The 19,590-nt window shown below is 44.8% G+C and overlaps 1 protein-coding gene across 2 annotated transcripts in view; it reads left to right on the top strand.

Annotated features, from left to right (window-relative positions):
• The window catches only part of LOC133353404 (CUB and sushi domain-containing protein 3-like), a 634,534-nt gene that overhangs the window by 195,724 nt on the left and 419,220 nt on the right, over window positions 1-19,590 (top strand). For both annotated transcript variants that reach the window (XM_061569655.1, XM_061569654.1), the window contains exon 4: window positions 11,696-11,890. In XM_061569655.1, the coding sequence (XP_061425639.1) occupies window positions 11,696-11,890 (195 nt within the window). The remainder of the gene's footprint in view (window positions 1-11,695; window positions 11,891-19,590) is intronic.

The raw sequence follows: 19,590 nt of genomic DNA, 5'->3' as shown, positions 1-19,590 counted from the left end.
GTTGGCAGGGGCAACCGCCGTCCAATGAAACTGCAGCCCTTGGCGAAGGCGTGGCTAGCCGTTGCCAGGTCCAATGAAAGCGGCGAAGGCGTGGCTAGCCGTTGCCAGGGGCAACCGCCGTCCAATGAAAGTGCGTATGGGCCAAAGTCCACACACACACACACAGACAGACAGACATGAACGATTTTATATATATAGATAATAGATTGGCATATTTACTTATAGTTAAAATCAGATGCCTTTATGAAACAATACTTTCCATAGTCTTCGACATAACATAGTATATTTTGACTTAAAACTTTCGTGACTGCATGGAATTCATATTCCTTGGTTCTTTCGGTGAAGTCACGTAGGTGGAAAAAAGAATGAAAATTAAAATTATGAAAATCAGGATGACGACCGCTTGTGTTGCGATCGAAACGTCGTGATATTTTAATTCACTTTATTTTATTATATATTTTTCTATCTACGTGACTTTACCGAAAGAACCAAATAATATAACATAGTATGCCGTTTACAAGCCATAAAATGTGCAAAGATTGTTTACCTTTTTCTATCTCCCTACTTATCTCGCGAGGCTAAGCCCCCCATCAGTCCCGAATGACCAGCCACCACTGGTGGTTAGCACTTTGTTACAATTGCAGTGGCCCAAATTAATATCTCAGCCATGTATGTGAGTAGGGAAATCATATCTAAACGGGTTAAAACCATCAGTGCATTACAATTTTCATTTATATAGCATATTTATCTTTCCATGTTACAAAAAAGTACTTTTTTGCAAAACTGGTCCAGTGTTTTGCTTTTACTGAATCAATTATGTTGATGAGATGCACTCCCAGAAGTGCTGTGTACACACTGGTTAAACAAATTATGTGAAGGGACAAACATGCTTAAGATTAAATATATATATGATTTGTTATTAACAATCTCCACAACGATGCTTCATTATTATTTCATGTAGTTTAATCATGGATGGGCGAAACAAAGATTCAAACCCAGGTTCTCAGTGATGGTGGTTTGGTGTGATGGACAATACCGTTATTAGCCTACTGTCACCATTCCACCTCTGCAGTGAAGGCATTTTAAATCTTCACGTTCCATCAAGTGAAATACATTGGCAATTTCCCACCAGAATTGAAGTCTGCTGTATGGTACACTGGCTCTTTGGTGAGCATGCAGACCACCGCTCTGTGGTGTTATTGCAAACCGCAACAAGTAATACCTAATCTCTAATCTCCCAGCCGGCAATGATCCAAACAGTTCCCAAGAAGGTTACTCTAATATGTTTGGTAGGTTGTGAGAATATATGGAACCATAATTGAGTGTAATCATGCATTTAAAAGCATTATGCAAAGCAAAAACTGTTAGCCATGTCAATAAAAAAAATATGCCCATCTCTGAACAAAGTTTATGTGACTCATGTGGAGTTCAAGAAAACAATGTGATATAATCCTGGTTTATTTTATACCTGCAATCTTGGTAAGATGTGTATTCGTGTAAAATATGTAAAACAATTATAATTTTCCTTTGTTGAACAAATAAGTTATTATTTCCACAGAATAGGCAGCGACAGCTAAGCCATACTATGATTAATAGTAGCGTAATTGTAATTATGAGCCAATATTGCACCAATTAACGTTTTTTTTCTTTTGAAACTAAATGTGCAACACCGTCATTAATTCCAATTATCGTTTCCCTGTGACAGTATTTGAAAAATACAAAAACTTGCTCCGGGAACACTTTTATCATGACACTTACAGAGTCTGCAATCGATTTTAACACCAAGGAATTAAAGGTTAGACGTTATTGCTCATCACTTCTATTGCTGTCAGAATTGCTGTTTTATTGCTAAAGGAGTGGTAGACAATACATCCTGAAACAATGTGAGGTGTACAGTTTGGTTTCTGATGGAGACAATTCATTAGACAGTGAGACAATATAAGGCAACGGACCAATGGGACACTTTGATGGAGTCATTAGACTATCAGAGTCGTCTCCGATGGGATTCTACGAGACATGTAAGCCATGGGGTTGATTCATCGAATAAAAATAGATCCTTGCCCTCATGATGCATGCATTCAAATGTGTCTGTGCGAGAATAAATTATCTTTGATGCGTATGCCACGGGTTTCACAGCTTCGAGAGGCGCAACATTCAGCACAATGTGAAGACAAAAAGACAATTAATCTTCAATGAAATAACGACCTCCGATTGTGACAATTGTGTTTAATTTCGATAGAGGTGGTGGTGCAAATAGTTAATCTCGCTTGGCTTCTACACAACCGACTGACGGGCGTGCTCTGATGCAGTCGTTAGACAATAGACTGACAGACCCAGCCTTCTACAATGGAACATTGGAAATTAAAAAAACTAACAGACTGGTCTGTGATCTTTTTTTTCTCTCCCAAATATTAGACTCAGATACTGATCCCGAATGGGGGTCTCTAGACAATAGACTGACGAGACAATCCCCCATGGTGTCTCTAGACAATAGACTGACAAGACAATCCCCCATGGTGTCTCTAGACAATAGACTGACAAGACAATCCCCCATGGTGTCCCTAGACAATAGACTGACAAGACAAGTCCCCCATGGTGTCCCTAGACAATAGACTGACAAGACAGTCCCCCATGGTGTCTACAGACAATAGACTGACAACACATTCCCCAATTGTGTCTACAGACAATAGACTGACAAGACAGTCCCCCATGGTGTTTACAGACAATAGACTGACAAGACAGTCCCCCATTGTGTCTCTAGACAATAGACTGACAAGACAGTCCCCCATTGTGTCTACAGACAATAGACTGACAAGACAATCCCCCATTGTGTCTCTAGATAATAGACTGACAAGACAGTCCCCCATGGTGTCTACAGACAATAGACTGACAACACATTCCCCAATTGTGTCTACAGACAATAGACTGATAAGACAGTCCCCCATGGTGTTTACAGACAATAGACTGACGAGACAATCCCCCATGGTGTCTCTAGACAATAGACTGACAAGACAATCCCCCATGGTGTCTCTAGACAATAGACTGACAAGACAATCCCCCATGGTGTCCCTAGACAATAGACTGACAAGACAAGTCCCCCATGGTGTCCCTAGACAATAGACTGACAAGACAGTCCCCCATGGTGTCTACAGACAATAGACTGACAACACATTCCCCAATTGTGTCTACAGACAATAGACTGACAAGACAGTCCCCCATGGTGTTTACAGACAATAGACTGACAAGACAGTCCCCCATTGTGTCTCTAGACAATAGACTGACAAGACAGTCCCCCATTGTGTCTACAGACAATAGACTGACAAGACAATCCCCCATTGTGTCTCTAGATAATAGACTGACAACACATTCCCCAATTGTGTCTACAGACAATAGACTGATAAGACAGTCCCCCATGGTGTTTACAGACAATAGACTGACAAGACAGTCCCCCATTGTGTCTCTAGACAATAGACTGACAAGACAGTCCCCCATGGGGTCTCTAGACAATAGACTGACAAGACAATCCCCCATTGTGTCTCTAGATAATAGACTGACAAGACAATCCCCCATTGTGTCTCTAGATAATAGACTGACAAGACAATCCCCCATGGTGTCCCTAGACAATAGACTGACAAGACAAGTCCCCCATGGTGTCTCTAGACAATAGACTGACAAGACAGTCCCCCATGGTGTCTACAGACAATAGACTGACAACACATTCCCCAATTGTGTCTACAGACAATAGACTGACAAGACAGTCCCCCATGGTGTTTACAGACAATAGACTGACAAGACAGTCCCCCATGGGGTCTCTAGACAATAGACTGACAAGACAGTCCCCCATTGTATCTCTAGACAATAGACTGTCAAGACAATCCCCCATGGTGTCTCTAGACAATAGACTGACGAGAAAGTCTCCCATTGTGTCTACAGACAATAGACTCACACGAGTGCATACTAGGCTCCCAGAGCTACATGACAGCTGAAAATGAAAACATTCATGACTCCACCGAAGAATACCAATGAGAACGAAACTGGTTCACAGCTGCGTCTTCGTCTCACTGCTACCTTTTAGGTTTTCTGCGTGCACTCAACTCAAGAGAAAAAAAAATCCCACGCATTCAGTTCTCGTGAGCTGGTGGTCTGGATAACGCTGCGAGCCTTGAAACGTGCAGGGCTGCATACCTATGTGCGCTTGCTAAACATGAATTCTGCACATATGGCGGTTTTCCGCATTGTCCCCACATAACGGTGGCGTTTCTCCAGGCGCTCAGCTTTCATCCCAGGAGGAATTAGCTCAACATTTCCAGGCGTGACATGCTTCAATCAAGTCTCTTGAGACTCAACGAAGCTGTGCTGATTAAATAAGGTAGTGTCATAATATACGCTGAAGAAATGCATTTCCTCTGAACGTGAGGCTTTCGAACAAGATAAAAAAAAAACATTTGTCCTGAGATGCACCCACCACCACAAGGTAAGAGTACCGACATGTAATTTCAGTCTTTCTCATAGAAATAGCTGCGGTAGCGTTTCATTTTAATAACGAGCGATTACCCGATGCCGAATGGAGAGCCGTCGTTGCGTGTGTACCGTAGCGAGCCGTTGCTCGTCAATTCGTGGCACTGAGCGCCCGACATTGTCGGACGTTCGAGTTAGTTCGTTGCGGCGACACATTTCAATTGCTCCGCATCAATGCATCGAATGTCCCCGCCAAACAGCTATTTTCACGGGGGTCTTTTTTTTAGGCTGAACAAGTATTTTCATGTTGAGAAATGCAGTAGTTTTTTTTATGTATGCTTTTGCATATTAGACCCTGAGTGGACATTCCAAATGTCGATAGTGGGAGGGAAATGAGGGGGAGTGGGGGCAGCCTCTTCATAACGTGACCAGCGGAGGCGGTATCACCCAGACGGTGAGGGCCGTACCGGGAGCTGCTCCCACTTCCCCGCATTGTTGGCTACGTACGGTGTGAAAGAAGTTCAACTATTGAACGTGAAGACGGCAACTTGCCCTGGGCTCCCCCCCTCCACCCACCGCCCCTCCAGCCCACGTGGACTTCTGCCATGGGCTCCGGGCAGGTATTGCGGCGACGGCGGCAACCGATTGCGACCTCGCGACCTTTTGGTGTCGCGCGAGTCGGGCGCTGTTAACCACAGCCCTGCCCGCCAGGTCGCCCTCGTTGCGCAATGCGTGCAACCCGTCGCAATGATCGCACCTGGCGCGGTTGCGCGATGAGAAATCGCGTCGCGGCAAAACAAAAATTTCGATGCAGTTTCCCGTGGTCATTGGTGTGATCGGGTACGTAATGCGATTGCTTTGGTAATTGCATGTGCCGTGATCACTTGCGGTCCGGATAAAGGAGAGGTGGGGGGGGGGAAACACAGATCCCTAATTGGCTGTTAAGAACGGCACTTGAGGATTAGAATCCTAATACATATTAGCTTGGACGTAGTTAGAGGGATTTATATAAAATTACGCGCGACTCTATTAATCAAGAAGTGCGATTCAGGACAGTACTCCGCTATAACATCGGAAGTTCACGAGTTCCAATCCAGACCCATCATCTCTCTGGGTTGAATAAAATAGGCACTACTTTGTCTCGTGTGTAAATTGAATCTCTTTTGCAAGACACGGAGTGTTTGAGGCCGGCGATACGCTCGGCCGTTTTTGTCTCCCCAATGCCGGCTGTCTATGCACCGCACCGGGTGGGATACTCAGTTAAGGCTGAGTCGACCTAGAGGAGAGTCCCAGCCCCGGTGCAGAGATATTCGTTATCGTTGTCGGGCGGGAATCGAACTCGATTCACGGGACTTGTACGCAGCGCGCTCACCGTTGCACCACCGCTCCCCACTACCAGACTCTAACAAAGATTCCCTCGTATAGCCTGAGCAGACGGTTGGGGCACGTGCTCTTAGCGTGTACCTATGGAGGCCGGCACAGCACACGAGCACCACGCCCGACCACCTTTGTCTCCCCATTGGACGATGGCAACCATGCTAATCAGTGGACGTGACTGGCCTCTGCCATAGGATTGTAGAATTTCCATCGCTGGCTCAGAGGCGCGAACCTCACACTCAAACATGTATTTGTTTCGATTGGAATCACCATTTCTTGTTTCCGGGTCATTTCTTGAAGGGGAATGAATGTTCCAAGGGAACTACCTTCGAGTCGAGCAGAGCCTCGCGTCTTATCCAGGAATAGATCCCAACACTGGGACACGCCAGCTTCACGCGCTGGCAAACCGCATTCCATACCCATAGAGGCATGAGACAACTTCAAGGCAGAGGGCAAAGACGCACAAACACGAAGTTTACAGGACATCATAAACCATGCATCACAACAAACAACATCGCTCCAGTCTTCTTTCAAGGCCGAGCCAAGATAGTGACTGCAGGCGACTTCAGAAGAGGATGCAACTTTTTGTTTGTTCCTGGATTTTCCGATGTTTTTTTATTTATCGACTTGGGTCTCACACAGAGGAGGATCGCGGCATCCAAGTCCCCTTGCCTCCAGACAGCTCGTGAAGACCAAATGAGCGGTGATCACCAACAATCATCATCATCAGCAGCATCATCATCAGCAGCAGCATGAAGGGCACCGGTAACAAGCAGCATCGGCCACGTTGTGTGTCTGCTGCCTCTCCCCCGCTCTTGCTCCAGAACTCCTCCCGTCTTCAAGACGCCTCACTTGGGGGCAGTGCCACATCGAATCCACCCATACCTGTGCGCGTTATCGCGCCTTCTCAATGAATTGAACAACGAGCAGCACACGTCTATGTGTGGTCACACACACACACCCCGCTTATTCTAAACTAAACTACAACTATTGCCAATTTACCAGGTAAGGCTCACTGAGCTGTATAGCTCTTTTTTTCAGAAGCGACCTGGTTATCACAAATGACAGCTCAGCGAAGTGGCTTATCGTGTGGAAATTAATAGCAGCCAAATACTCTGAACGCGTGTTTCTAACTGTGGAGGATAAAACCGGAGGACCCGGAAAAAAAATCCACACGACCACAAGGAGAACATGGAAACTGCGAATATACAGGGATAGACTCAAGTGTTATGGGTCAATATATGGGGCGCCGCGGTGGTGTGATGTTAACTCCCTAACCTGGTATACAGGAGGTCGTGGGTTCCTGGGTTCGATCCCTCACCTGACGCCTGTATATTTGGACATTTCATGTTCTCTCCGTGGTCACGTGGATGTTTCTCCGGGTCCTCTGGGATCTTCTCTCCACATATATAAACGTGCATTTAGAGTATTTGTCTGCTATACATTTCCACGTGATAAGCCACTTCATTGAGCTACCATTTGTGGCCTGGTCGTTTCTGACAAAAAAAAAGTTATATAGCTCAGAGGGGCCTTACCTGATAAATTAAAAAAATAGTTTATTTTAGTTTATACGACTTAGATGACTACTCTTAGGTTTTTCGGTAAAGTCACGTAGGTAAAAAAATGTAATAAAAAATTACTAAAAGTAATAATCGAAATATTTTATTTTATTTCTATTATTACTTGTAGTAACTTTTTTTTACCTACGTGACTTTACCGAAATAACCTAAGAGTATGCATTCTTGCAGTCACGAAAGCTTCAAATCTAGACTTAGATGACTGCCAGATGCACCAAACATGCTCCCCAGTGCTTCAATCACCCAGCACTCTTCTCGCTGTGGTGTCACTTCGCTCTTTGTTGTTAGTGGAGGGCAGCCGCCTCCACCTCATCCAACCCACCCACACAAGCGATTGGTGGCGTGAATTCCAGATCCCTCTGGCCCTCCATGTGTCCGCCGTGCCGTTGGCGGTACGCACCGTGTCGAGATTCGAGAGAGCCACCGTCTCGGCTGTGATTGCATCGAATGCTTCTGTTACGTTCTCTTGAGGGTCACTGAAGATTTGAATTAAAATAAATATAATACAGATTCATACGTAATATGTTGCCAACATTTCATCCGTGGATTTTACACAAACTGCTGTCTAATTTTCATTCTGTGAGAATAATTGTTACGTAAGAATGATAATTCATACTCTTTGGTTCTTTCGGTAAAGTCACGTAGATAGAAAATTAATAGATCACGACGTTTCGATCGCGACACAAGCAACCGTCATCAGGTGAAACAAACACAGCAGGAGAACTGCTCACTGCTGTGCATGATAATTAAAACATTTTTATGGATGACAATTTTATGAACACTCTGGAATGTATACATTACGTAAAGAATCCAAAATTAAAGTGACTCCACATGTTTATGCGCGTGTGGCGGTGCTCATCTCCATAGATGGCCTTGGGAATGACACACACGGTGAGAACTGGTCGATTTAAACACCACGCAAAGTGGCAATCGTGTCAGCAACCCCGAATTGATGGTGTGCCGAGTTGACCTGTGACCGGGCTCTAACTTACAACCATTCAGTTACGGGGTCTGCAACCAGAGCGCAGTAGCTCAGCTGAGTAAAATACCACCGAGGATCCTTCAAACAGAGCGCTTCTCAACCGATGTTCGCAAGCTGGGACAGACAGACGAACTCTCCTCCGTGCCGTTCAGTGGCCGATCTAGACCTCACCACCAACCCCCTCCACCTCTCACCCTCCCCTCGATCCAACCCTCACCACCTCCACCCACCTCTCGTATAGCAGCAAGTGGGCCGTCAGCCTCCACGCCCGGCCCTCTCGACTTCCTCGGCCGTGCCCGATGCGCGGCCGGCCAAAACCGACGCTCCGATCGGCGAGCGTGCAGTTCTTTGTTTCGTCATCCGCAAAAAAAAAATCACGCCGTTTGGTGCAGCGACGTGAGCGTGACTGTGGTTTTTTTGAGCTTCTGTAAACAAAAGCATTCAATCTGCAAAATGGTTTTACATCGTTAATTAGGGACTGCTTATTGCCTCTAAATGGCGACCATGAGAGAGATAGAGAGGAGAGCTCGACCGGAGAGAGAGAACTTCACCTCTCGTGGGTGCACTCAAAGGCAATGAATCTGCGGCTCCGAGCGACTGCGCTGCTGTGAGTTGTGGCTGTGGGTTCGTTTTCGATGATGAGCACGGGGAGGCAGGGGGCCCGTTGCCCACGGTGGCGTTGTTTCTTCTCATGCGAATGTGCACGCGATCATCGGCGTGGACAGAGTTCGCTCTCGTATGGGATTCCTTATTCAGCACAATTGTGCTCCATTGTTGCAATGTTTCCGCCACGTATATATATATTTGTTAGTTTTGTAAAATATGTGGGGTGTGGGAAGGGAGGGCGGCGGAATGGAAGGGGGACGGTTTTTTCGCGAGACTCAAAAAACAAGATCCCACTTTGTTCTGACTCGACAGTGGTTAAGGGGAGACTGCCTCCCGCCACGAGAATGTGAAACTTCCACGCGTGACTCAGGGCTGACTCAGTTAACGTCGACAGAGTGGTGGCTTCAATTTGAGGAGGCTACAAAACGTCCGCCTCGCGTTTTCCCAGGGCAGCGTGCAGTGCTGGTCACGGTGCCACTTTCCCAGCTGACCGCCGGTTCCCGCTGGTCACGCTCGCGAGGACCGCACGGACCGGCCGCTTTGAGAACACCTCCGATGCCGTTATAATTAACGGCGTCGTTCATTCGTGGGTACGAGTTCTCGCCGTGTCGCCGTTTCGCTTCCTCGGCAGGGTCCAGCGTCCGCCGTGCTTTTGGGCATAAACAACGTTTTCGCTGAATCAGGCCACGGCCATCGCGTCGTCGTACGCTGCCCGTGTTCACCCGTTTTCGACCCGGGACTGGAACCAGCCGAGAGGTGGTGGAGTCGGTCGCCACTATAGCTAGGAGCCGCGTGCTGCCACCGGCACACAGCGAAAGCGTCGTTTTATTTTGGTCTATGGAGGGGGCTGGGGGCGGTGGGAGGGGGGGGTTGCAGTGATCCTTGACATTTCTGGTGGTTTGTATTTAAAAATAATAATCACAACGTGTCTCCCTGCTGAGATGAGCGAGGGGGCACCCAACTCATCCTCCCATCCGTGGCTCACAACCAAGTGGTCAAATTGCCACATTCTGAAAAACGCCGTGGACAGTCTCCATGAGATGATTGCTATTGACGTGCCGCAGAGTAGTACTTCCTTTATAGATTCCTAATTAAGGAGTTATGGAGGCTGGCAATCGTTACTAATTAGGGGTGTAATTATGCATTGATTCATCAGTATTGATTTTTTTTTCAGGCTCATGATAGGTGCACGAATCGCGTGCGTGTGAACATCAATGCACAGTTTCTAAAAAAGCCTTGCAAAGCCGCACCGGTAGAGAAAAGAGAGCCCTTCCGGTTATGAAAGATCTCCCGCAAGATACGGAAAAATAATACAATCATGTAGAGGGGGGGAAATGCAGTGTTTTACTTTCGCGCAAAAAACATCGAAGGCGTTCGATTAACACCGAATGACAACAAAGTCAAATATGTGAACAATGTTCAATTTGCAATGCACGAACACAAGGTCCCCACTGCACGGTATAGTTTGAGTCACCTTCAGAGAATGGGGGGGGGGGGGACGCTGATGTTTTTGTGGGATGTGAATTGCTGAATATATTTTCTGCAGGGTTTGAAGAATGTATTTTGTTTGTTTGTGAAATATACATGAAAAAAGACTTGAGAGAGAGATACAGAGAGGACTAACAGAGCACGTGGTGTCCAAAGGAACGGTTTACCAAAATGCCACAAAGCGGATAAGCACAGCATGTGAACGTCGCTTTAGAATGGCAAGCACTCATGGACGTGCCATCCCACACCATGCCCAATTTAATCTGTGGCCAGACAGTGTTGTTTTTGTGATTTTTTTTTTTTGCTAAGCATTATTTATTATTTTATTTAAATAACCTCCCAGCTTTCTCGAATCCAGCTTTGAGAGGTGTTTACTTCACTTCATGGTACACAAATCACAAGAATATGGCAAGCGAATGTTACATGTTAGACTCACAGGGTGAACACAACTGTACAGTCGGGACGGGGAAAGTGGAGACACGATTTCAAACGAGATTGCCAAGAACGAGACGAGAGACAGAGTCAATACTTGAATTTGTTTGCGATTCCAGTATCGTGAGTTGCTCGTCTCCCGTCAATCACAGCTCCTCGCTGTTGATCACTGCAGGGTGTTGCCACCGCTGCTGCTGCCGCTGCTGCTGCTGCTGCTGCTGCTGCACGGCTCTCAATTCTCGCCATCGAAAAGTTGGGGTTGAAATAACATGTTGGTGTCGCAACCGATCATCTCCCTCCGGTCAATAACGTTGCACAACATTGTGGAAATGCAGCAGGGCTTGTCATTGGGCATGTGGAATTGACACTGCTGGCACAGGGGCCACAACAGAGACGAGCACCACTGATGCACACACGTGCGTCGACGGGATTTGGACATCTGTGAAAACGACCGGACATTTGTAATGAAAGACCTCTTGTAGCTCATAGGATTCCTCCAGCATATTCTGATGTATCTTCTTGCGCTCGATGGCAGCGCTATGGTGCAGGAGCAAGATAGCAATGTGGAGGCCTGTGAGCTACAAGATGGCTTCAGGAAAGAGTTAATGTCGTTTTTGCTCCGTTGAAGGAACACAGACTACCAGTGGTTTACTGCATTGGTCCATAATTGTGATTGCATGGCCATAGTCGCACCGAGGCGTGTTTGTAATGGGTACACCCATTCAATGCGATGACGGTCCTGTTAACCCAAAGCGGGTCGTGTCCGTCCTGTCAGTGTTGCAGAGCGGGGCGTGCGGAAACCCAGGCGTGCCTCCCCACGCGTTCATCCGGGGCTCGCGCTTCAAGCTGGGCGACCAGGTGCAGTACGGCTGCGTGGCGGGCTACGTGCTGGAGGGCCAGTCGGCCCTGACCTGCATCACCAACCAGGAGGAGAAGGCCACGTGGGACTTCCCGGTGCCTCACTGTAAAGGTCAGTTTCAGTTCAGTTTGATTTATTAGGACTTACCCTGTGAGCCATTCGGCTCTTGATTTGGGTGCAACCGCAACAAACAATACAATTCCAAGTAAGACCTAAAATTCATTGTACACAAATCTAAACATCACAAACATAAACATTACATTCTACAGAAAAAGCGCCACCCGTCCATGCTGCGTACAAAGAGTGCAAAAAATTCAATTTCGATTTTTGATCCCAATACAGATCAAAATTGTATGTATAAATCTATACTAAATCAAAAAATTGGGCCAAACCAAGCCCCTCTAAAACGTACTAAACAATGCTATGTAAACAACGCAACAGTTTTCCCAACAAATGTGATTAAAGGTTTACAATAGCGACACACACAACACGCATCACTAAACCTAGCATCCTTCGCTAGCTGCATAAGTAAATCCTTAACTGCCGAATTAACAATAGCAGTAGCAGCGCACTATAATCAAAATACATATTTATTTCATACATCGGTCATCTATAGCTATATATTTTATTTCGGGTCACAGGATAGCAGTGGCAGCTATGGTTGTATGACCCCTTTAGAGCATTTTTGAGTGATGGTCTTGTTGGTAACGATCCAAGCTGGAGTTTATTTGTGATAGCATTCCAGACCCTGGGGGCTTCTATAGCAGTATTGGTACGGCAATTAGGAATGCGAAGCTGGTAAATGAGCGAAGATCTTGGCTCATATTTGTTTTCCGAAACAATAAGGAGATCCATGAGATAATATGCAGATTTTTTTGTAAGTATATTGTAAATAAATAATATCTGATGCATAAGACGTCGATCATTAACAGATGTTAAGTTTGACTAAATGTAGAGAACGCAGTGGTGGGTCCTATATGGGCAGTTGAATGCAAATATTAAGGCTGAATGATATATTGAGTCAAGCTTCTTCGGAACAGTACTGGGTGCTGATCGATTAACGATGTCACAGTAATCAAGTAGAGGCATTATGGTTGCTTTTATCAGTTACAAACGGAACATCGGTGGAAAACAGTGTATGTGTCGATACAGAAAATCAATTTATATTTTTGCCTTTTTAGCAATATAATCAATGTGTTCTTGAAAATTCAGTTTTGAATCAAGGATGACCCCAATATACTTATAGATCTTGACTTGCGCTATTTGATCATTATCTTTTGAATGTAATTGGGGAAAAATCAAGTCCTGCTTTAGTCCTGGTGAGTACATTTTGAACGCTGTGCCCCCCCCCCCCCACCCCCTGGGGTGCATTATTCCACGGGGGCAATGGGACACAGGCCTGATATCAGGGAGCCAGTGGGAGCGCTGCACCTTTAAATCATCTCGATTGAAAAACTCGTTTCTTTAGAGCTGCTTTGGTTGTTTAGTTTGGTGTCCTTCTCCCCGCACCTCCGATTAGCGAGGTTGGCTACGTACGGTGCTAAAAAAGTTAAATGTACATACATAGATACATACATCCAGACGCAGTGCATCGGATAGGAAGGATGATCAAAACATTCCCTGGTCTCATGAAACACAGCGAAGGGTAAATAAAACAAAACAAAAAAGTTCAACTAACCCATTTTATTTTTTACCAGGTAAGGCCCACTGAGCTATGCAGTTCTTTTTTAGGAGTGACCTGGACAAAAGTGATAGCTCATGGAAGTGGCTTATCACGTGCAAATTCATAGCAGCCGCATACTATAAACGCACGTTGATTCTAAATGTGGAGGGAAAACCCGAAGGGCCCAGAGACAAATCTACGCGGCCACAGGGAGAACATGCAAAATCCAAATAGACAGCAGGCGCCAGGGTTGGGATTGAACCCATGACCTCCTGCATACCAGACGAGGTAGTTAACATCTTGCCACCTCGGGGCGTAATGATACGTTGATAAGGTGCATGTCATAGGTTCAAATGACCTGTGTGGCCACTAGAGGCCACTATATTCGCAGAGTTGAAAAAGCGTGCACTTTTTTTCGATTTAAGGGTTTCGTGACTGCAGGGATTCATATTCTTGGTTCTTTCGGTAAAGTCACGTAGAAGGGAAATAATAAAATAATAAAAATAGTGATATTTTTATTATTATGTTTTATTTGTATTATTTTATTATTTCCCTTCTACGTTACTTTTTCGAAAGAACCAAAGCGTGCACTCTCGCGTGGCATTGTGACTCATGTGACACGTCGACTTGGTTTGGGGGGAAGAGAGGACGGTGGAATATTCTAAGCGCAAGTTAAATGTCTCATAGTCTTGAGTAACTTTGCCACATTTCAAACAAATGAGCAATTTGCAAATGTGGTACACATGTTGTTTCCATTGCTCCAAAAATGTGAACAAATTCCAAGTTACGGAGACAATTTATACTAACTGGAGAAAACGTCTGTAAGGAGCCCAGTGCCTTACAGATGTTTTCTGCAGATGAAGAATAACTTTTTGGTTTAAGCGTTTTAATGTTTGAATTAACAGTAGTGACGTAAATGTGCTCTGTGATTGAGTGGCTGGAGAGGTGAGACAAATAGTTCTTCCAGACAGGGACTGAAGCCTTGGAACTCACGGATTGCTCAAGTGTTTATCACTTCAAGAAAGACTCCGTAGAAGAAGAAAATAAGACGTTTTCATCAAGGTCGAGCATTACTTTCCTGAAATAAAACAAACGAGGTTCGTGTGAGAATACAACGGAGGTAGCCAGTCTAAAACGTTGTGGAATTACTCTCCAACGCACCGGTGGGCTGAAATAGTCACTAATTGACGCGTTGTTTACGTGGCAAACCTTACTGGCTGCGTCGGGTGGTGGAGGGTTACGAAACATTTATACTTCCGCGATCTAATCCAAAAAAGCTTTATTATTATGAACAACAGAGGTAATTTCCCTTTGAGATCCTCCCCAAGTGTTTTGCCCAAATACGCCGTGTTACTGGGAAGTCATCAGAGCTGCAATGTCCCGAATGTGGGAAGCGATCGGCGATGAGGAGGCCATCGATTTATTTGTTTTTCCGCAAACTTTTCCGCTGCCGCTTGTGTATTGCTGACGTTTTTGTGTGGAGTTTCTATCGTTACACTCTGTTGTGCATGACTGGTTTCTTTTCCCTCTGGGAACTCAGGCATAATATCTTTGGTAGAAACTTCTTGCAATGACCCTTGAGATGCAGTGAGATCTATATACGTATATGAACTATTGTCATTGATAACGTTTCATTTACAATACAGCACAACTATACAATGCGAATTTTACATTTCAAAGAGGTGTGAAGGTGCTTTCGTGGGTGATCAATTCAAGTAACACAGATGCATGGAGCTGTGGTGCACTGGGCTGCAGAGGTGGGACAAAGTCATTGTTATGCAAGTCCAAGTCGAGTCTGAAGTCGTCAAATTCATGACTCGAGTCTGACTCGAGTCCAAGTCACATGACTCGAGTCCACACCTCTGCTGGGCTGTGAACCTGGCAATCCAAGTTCAATATCCAGCCACGGCCAAACATAAGTGGCAAGTGATATCTAAACTACAATGGCACTGGAATATCTGTGCAAGGAGAAATAATATGTAACATGAGATTTTGCGGACGACATAGATCTGATCAAAAAAGCTGCGTAGTACAGCGGTAAAGCGTTCATAGGTTGTATAAGTCAGGAAAGGATGCAGGATTGAGGATTAACGTTGAAAAGACAAAGACGATGTTATTCAGAAGGGAGGACTTTGAGAAATAAAAGTAATACTATCAATCAGCAAGATTGCGAATGTAAAGGAGTTTGTGTACTTTGTAAGTCTACTGACATGGGACAACGGCCGCACGGAAGACAGAGGAGTAATGGCAGGATTCAATAACATCTTAAGAAGCAAGCGAATGAGCTGAAGGACCAAACTGAACATATTAAGACCATGCGTGTTCAGCACAGCTTTCTATGCCTGCGAGACGTGGGCATTGAAAAAGACTGACGGAGACAAGATATTGGCATTCAAAATGTATTGCTATAGGAGGATGCTGCGTCTAAGCTGGACCCCAAAGAGTGACCAACGTAGACGTAAGACAAAGGTTTCACGTAGAAGAAGACAACCTGATGACGGCGATGATGCAGGGAGTGATGAGAAGGAAACTGGCACCACTATTTGGACACACGTGTAGGATGGACAACAACAGGAAAAGTCAAAGTGTGTTGTTGTTGTTGTTTTGTAAAATGGAAGGAACCGGAAAGAGAGGAAGACCTAACAGAGAATGGCTTGACGACGACATCATAAGAGATTGGTGCCAGAATGATGTGGCCACTACTTGAGCATATAGTGGCACAAGGCAGAGGAAATTAGAAACAAATGATGAACTATGCAGTGTGACACCTACGGACTATCTGCCCATGGATCACGATGATGATGATGATATTTAAACTGATCTTGAGTCCCCCTTAACCAACCCGCAATGACCAGAAGGGTGAAGTATAGTAAAAACAAACCCCTATGACTGACACGATGTGGGAAGGCTTGAATCCAGCAATGGATTTTGGCTGTGAAGTAATGTTGATGAAATTCATCACATTTTCAAACAACAATTTTTTGCTTCATTTATGGGATTTTCCGAATAATTTAACATGTATGTTGAACTTATTTTGCACCGTAAGTATCCAACCGTGCTAATCGGAAGTGCACAATGGGGAAAAACGTTATCCATTCAAATTCATGTCAAACTACTATCTATCCGGCTGACTCAAAATAAATACTGCTTCGTGGGAAGTCTGCAGCGGTCAATCTTTCATGGAGCCCCGGGGGCCCCCCACAAATGGAAACATGGAATTTCCACCAATGGCCCAGCGTTGCCCAATGGAGTTTAAGCACCGCCCCATCACTCGCTCAGGCAAGGGAGACACTCAGGCGTGACTCGACTCGACACGAGCGCACCCCGGAGTTTGGAGTGGCCCGTGTCTCCTGCCTCGCACTACCTTGAGATTGTCACCCACATATTGGCTCGGCTCATCAATCACGAAAGAGCTAACGACGTTCCATTGGTTGAACGAGACTGCCCCCCCCCCCCACCCGCCCTATTCAGCCCCCCCCCCACCCCCACCTGTTTCTGACGCGACATGATTAGCTGTTTAGGGTCAGGGGCAATGCTTGCCATGATGAATGCCATGGCAGCTTCTGTTTGACACTCTGGAGATTGCTGTTTTTTTCCACAAGACACCGACTGCATGGTGCGTGGGTTAGATCGCCTAAGTATAAATGTGTCGTAACCCTCCACCACCCGATGGGGTTCAATAATGATGTCGTCCTGCCCTATTTAAGACCGGAAGCAGGTGGATGGCTTCACTGTTCTGGCAAATCGCCCGAAGATGCTGGATGTAATTGCCAGCGAAACGTCGTACTACTCAAACTCTAAATATTGTGGATTCACTCTTTAAACACACCAGTGGCCTGAAGAATTAACTAATTGGCGTTTGTTAACGTAACACATTTTTTACTGATTGGCCGTGTCGGGTGGTGGAGGGTTGTGACACATTTATAATAAGGCGATCTAACCCAAAAGCCTTTATTATGAATAATACTGGTCGCGAAAGCCTACGTGTTAAACTGCATGGTGCGTTTTTACATTTTGTTGTTTTTTTAGTTCATTTTACAAGAAAATATTCTTCCAGGTTGTCATGTCATGTATATGTTGTATATGTATGTCAATGGAATTAACACTGTCATCTCTGTTACCTCTCTATACACAGACGAGATCATAAAAACATATTCCAATTACAGGCCTAATTGAGGATGCAATCAAATTGGCCTTGCTCTGTCGCTGATCACCAAATACGTTTATTAAATTTTGCCTGAGTAAAGTCGAACAACTATGTAAACACATTTAAAAAAAATGTAGTTCCTGAGTTTTCATTGCAAGGAATAATCTTGTCATGCTGTGTGTGGTTTTGATGACTCATGCTGGAACACAAATCTCATCATCTGTTATGAAAGTAGCACACCATTCACCCCGTCACTTCGGTCACAACATGCAAGTGAATGCTTCTCAAGTTTCAGAATTCAAAATTAGTTTTCCAACGCAGCCCTATATTCCGTTAAGGAAGTATTAAACATTCATGAGAATAGTTGCTGAAGATATACACGTTTTGGCTATTGAACTTTCTACGGTATCTTTCTCGGATGGTAAATTCCCGTGCAAAGGAAATTAGACACGATGAAAGCAGCAGCATTCTCAGCAGGGTTATCTCCAAATGCAGTCATGAACCATGTTTCTCATTCCTGTTAAATGCCTCAGCATTTAAGCCGTCATTATTCTTCTCCCGCTTATTGCAGTGCTTTATTATATAAAATCATGATAGCATCGCATTGGTGGATTAATATTAATAAATAACAATAATTTACGGCTCGTTTTCAATCCAAGAGACGGAGAGGAAAGGAGGATTATGGACGGGCAAGAGAGATTGAGATGGGAAAGGGAGATGTAGAAATATGAGAGGAAAAGAGGTTGAGAGAGAAGCCCTTTTAAAAAAATTACGAAATGATGAACGAAACAAAGTGCCGAATACACCGAGCATCTTCTTGTTTCCACTGATCGTAAAAAAAGAGAACCAGGGAGAGAGATGGAGGGCAGGGAAGTGGGTGAGCTGAAGCGGAGAGAAGGAGTGGAATGTAGAGGGAGGAAGAAGTAGAAGAGGGGACAGAGGAAAAGAGACACATACACAGAGGCGGAGTGAGAGATCGAGGTAGCAGCGCAGAGAAATCGAGAGAAAGCTGGAGAGAGACAGCGCTCTATGAATGATTAAAGTTCTCCTGGCTGGCTGGGAGGCGCAGACGATCATGTCTCAAGGATGTGCGGGTTGCTAGTATTGTAAAAATAAAAGAGTAGGGATCGTCTTCACCAAATATAGTTTTCAGCAGAATTTGTTCGACAGAAAACCCTGGACCGGTTTTGGCTTTCTGAGTTTCATCACAGCACGGGTTCAGCCTGCATAGGCAAATGCCGTCCCACATACCCTGTGAGACCACAGTAGATAAACATTGTAAGCAATATAATAGTTTTTACATCATGGGACCTCCTTTGCCAGTACCAAAATATTAGAATAGGTTTTCCCCTTTTTTCTGGCAACAAAACACGTGTTAATATGTTAAAACACCAAACTGAAACCTTTTACGAAGAATCATGTCTACATTAACCACAATACTTGTGGTCAAAATGCAAACAAAAAAACATACTCTGATCATATATGCATTGTCTTTGAAACTGATTGGTCCACATCAGAGACAGCTTTCTTTTGAGCCTAGTCTTTTGGCGTCCTCTGGTCTAACGTCTTAACATATCATTGATGCGCCTGTACCCTGCTGATGAGACCCGCGCATTTGAAACCGGTTCAGATTTTGCTCCATTAAACAAGTCTGGCTGAGAAGGCAGTGCTCCTTATATGGTGGTAAAATAAACTGTGTGCATTCTTTATTTACGTTTGACATCTCACCAGACATCAGCGAATTGCTTAAGCATGTGTTTGTGGTTTATAATATTATGATTTTCCACAATTTACAAAGATGGCACGTAATACTTTTATTAATGTGTTTCTGTCACGGAAAGATGTTTTGACTTGCGCTTGAATTTGTTCGAGCTTGGAATATAAAGCGGAACTACCATTCCGTTTTAATTATGTTTAAATTTGTTCCGGGACATAAAATCGTATTTATCAGTTGCTGTTTACATTTTAACAATGCAAGCTCAGTTGTGTTTTGGAGTTAGA

Source organism: Lethenteron reissneri, chromosome 43 (genome assembly GCF_015708825.2).
Source record: "Lethenteron reissneri isolate LAM-NWPU_2019-01 chromosome 43, ASM1570882v1, whole genome shotgun sequence".
In the NCBI taxonomy this organism is placed as follows: Eukaryota; Metazoa; Chordata; class Hyperoartia; order Petromyzontiformes; family Petromyzontidae; genus Lethenteron; species Lethenteron reissneri.
Note: the sequence above shows the minus strand (reverse complement) of the source record. Positions and strands in the feature narration are given on the sequence as shown.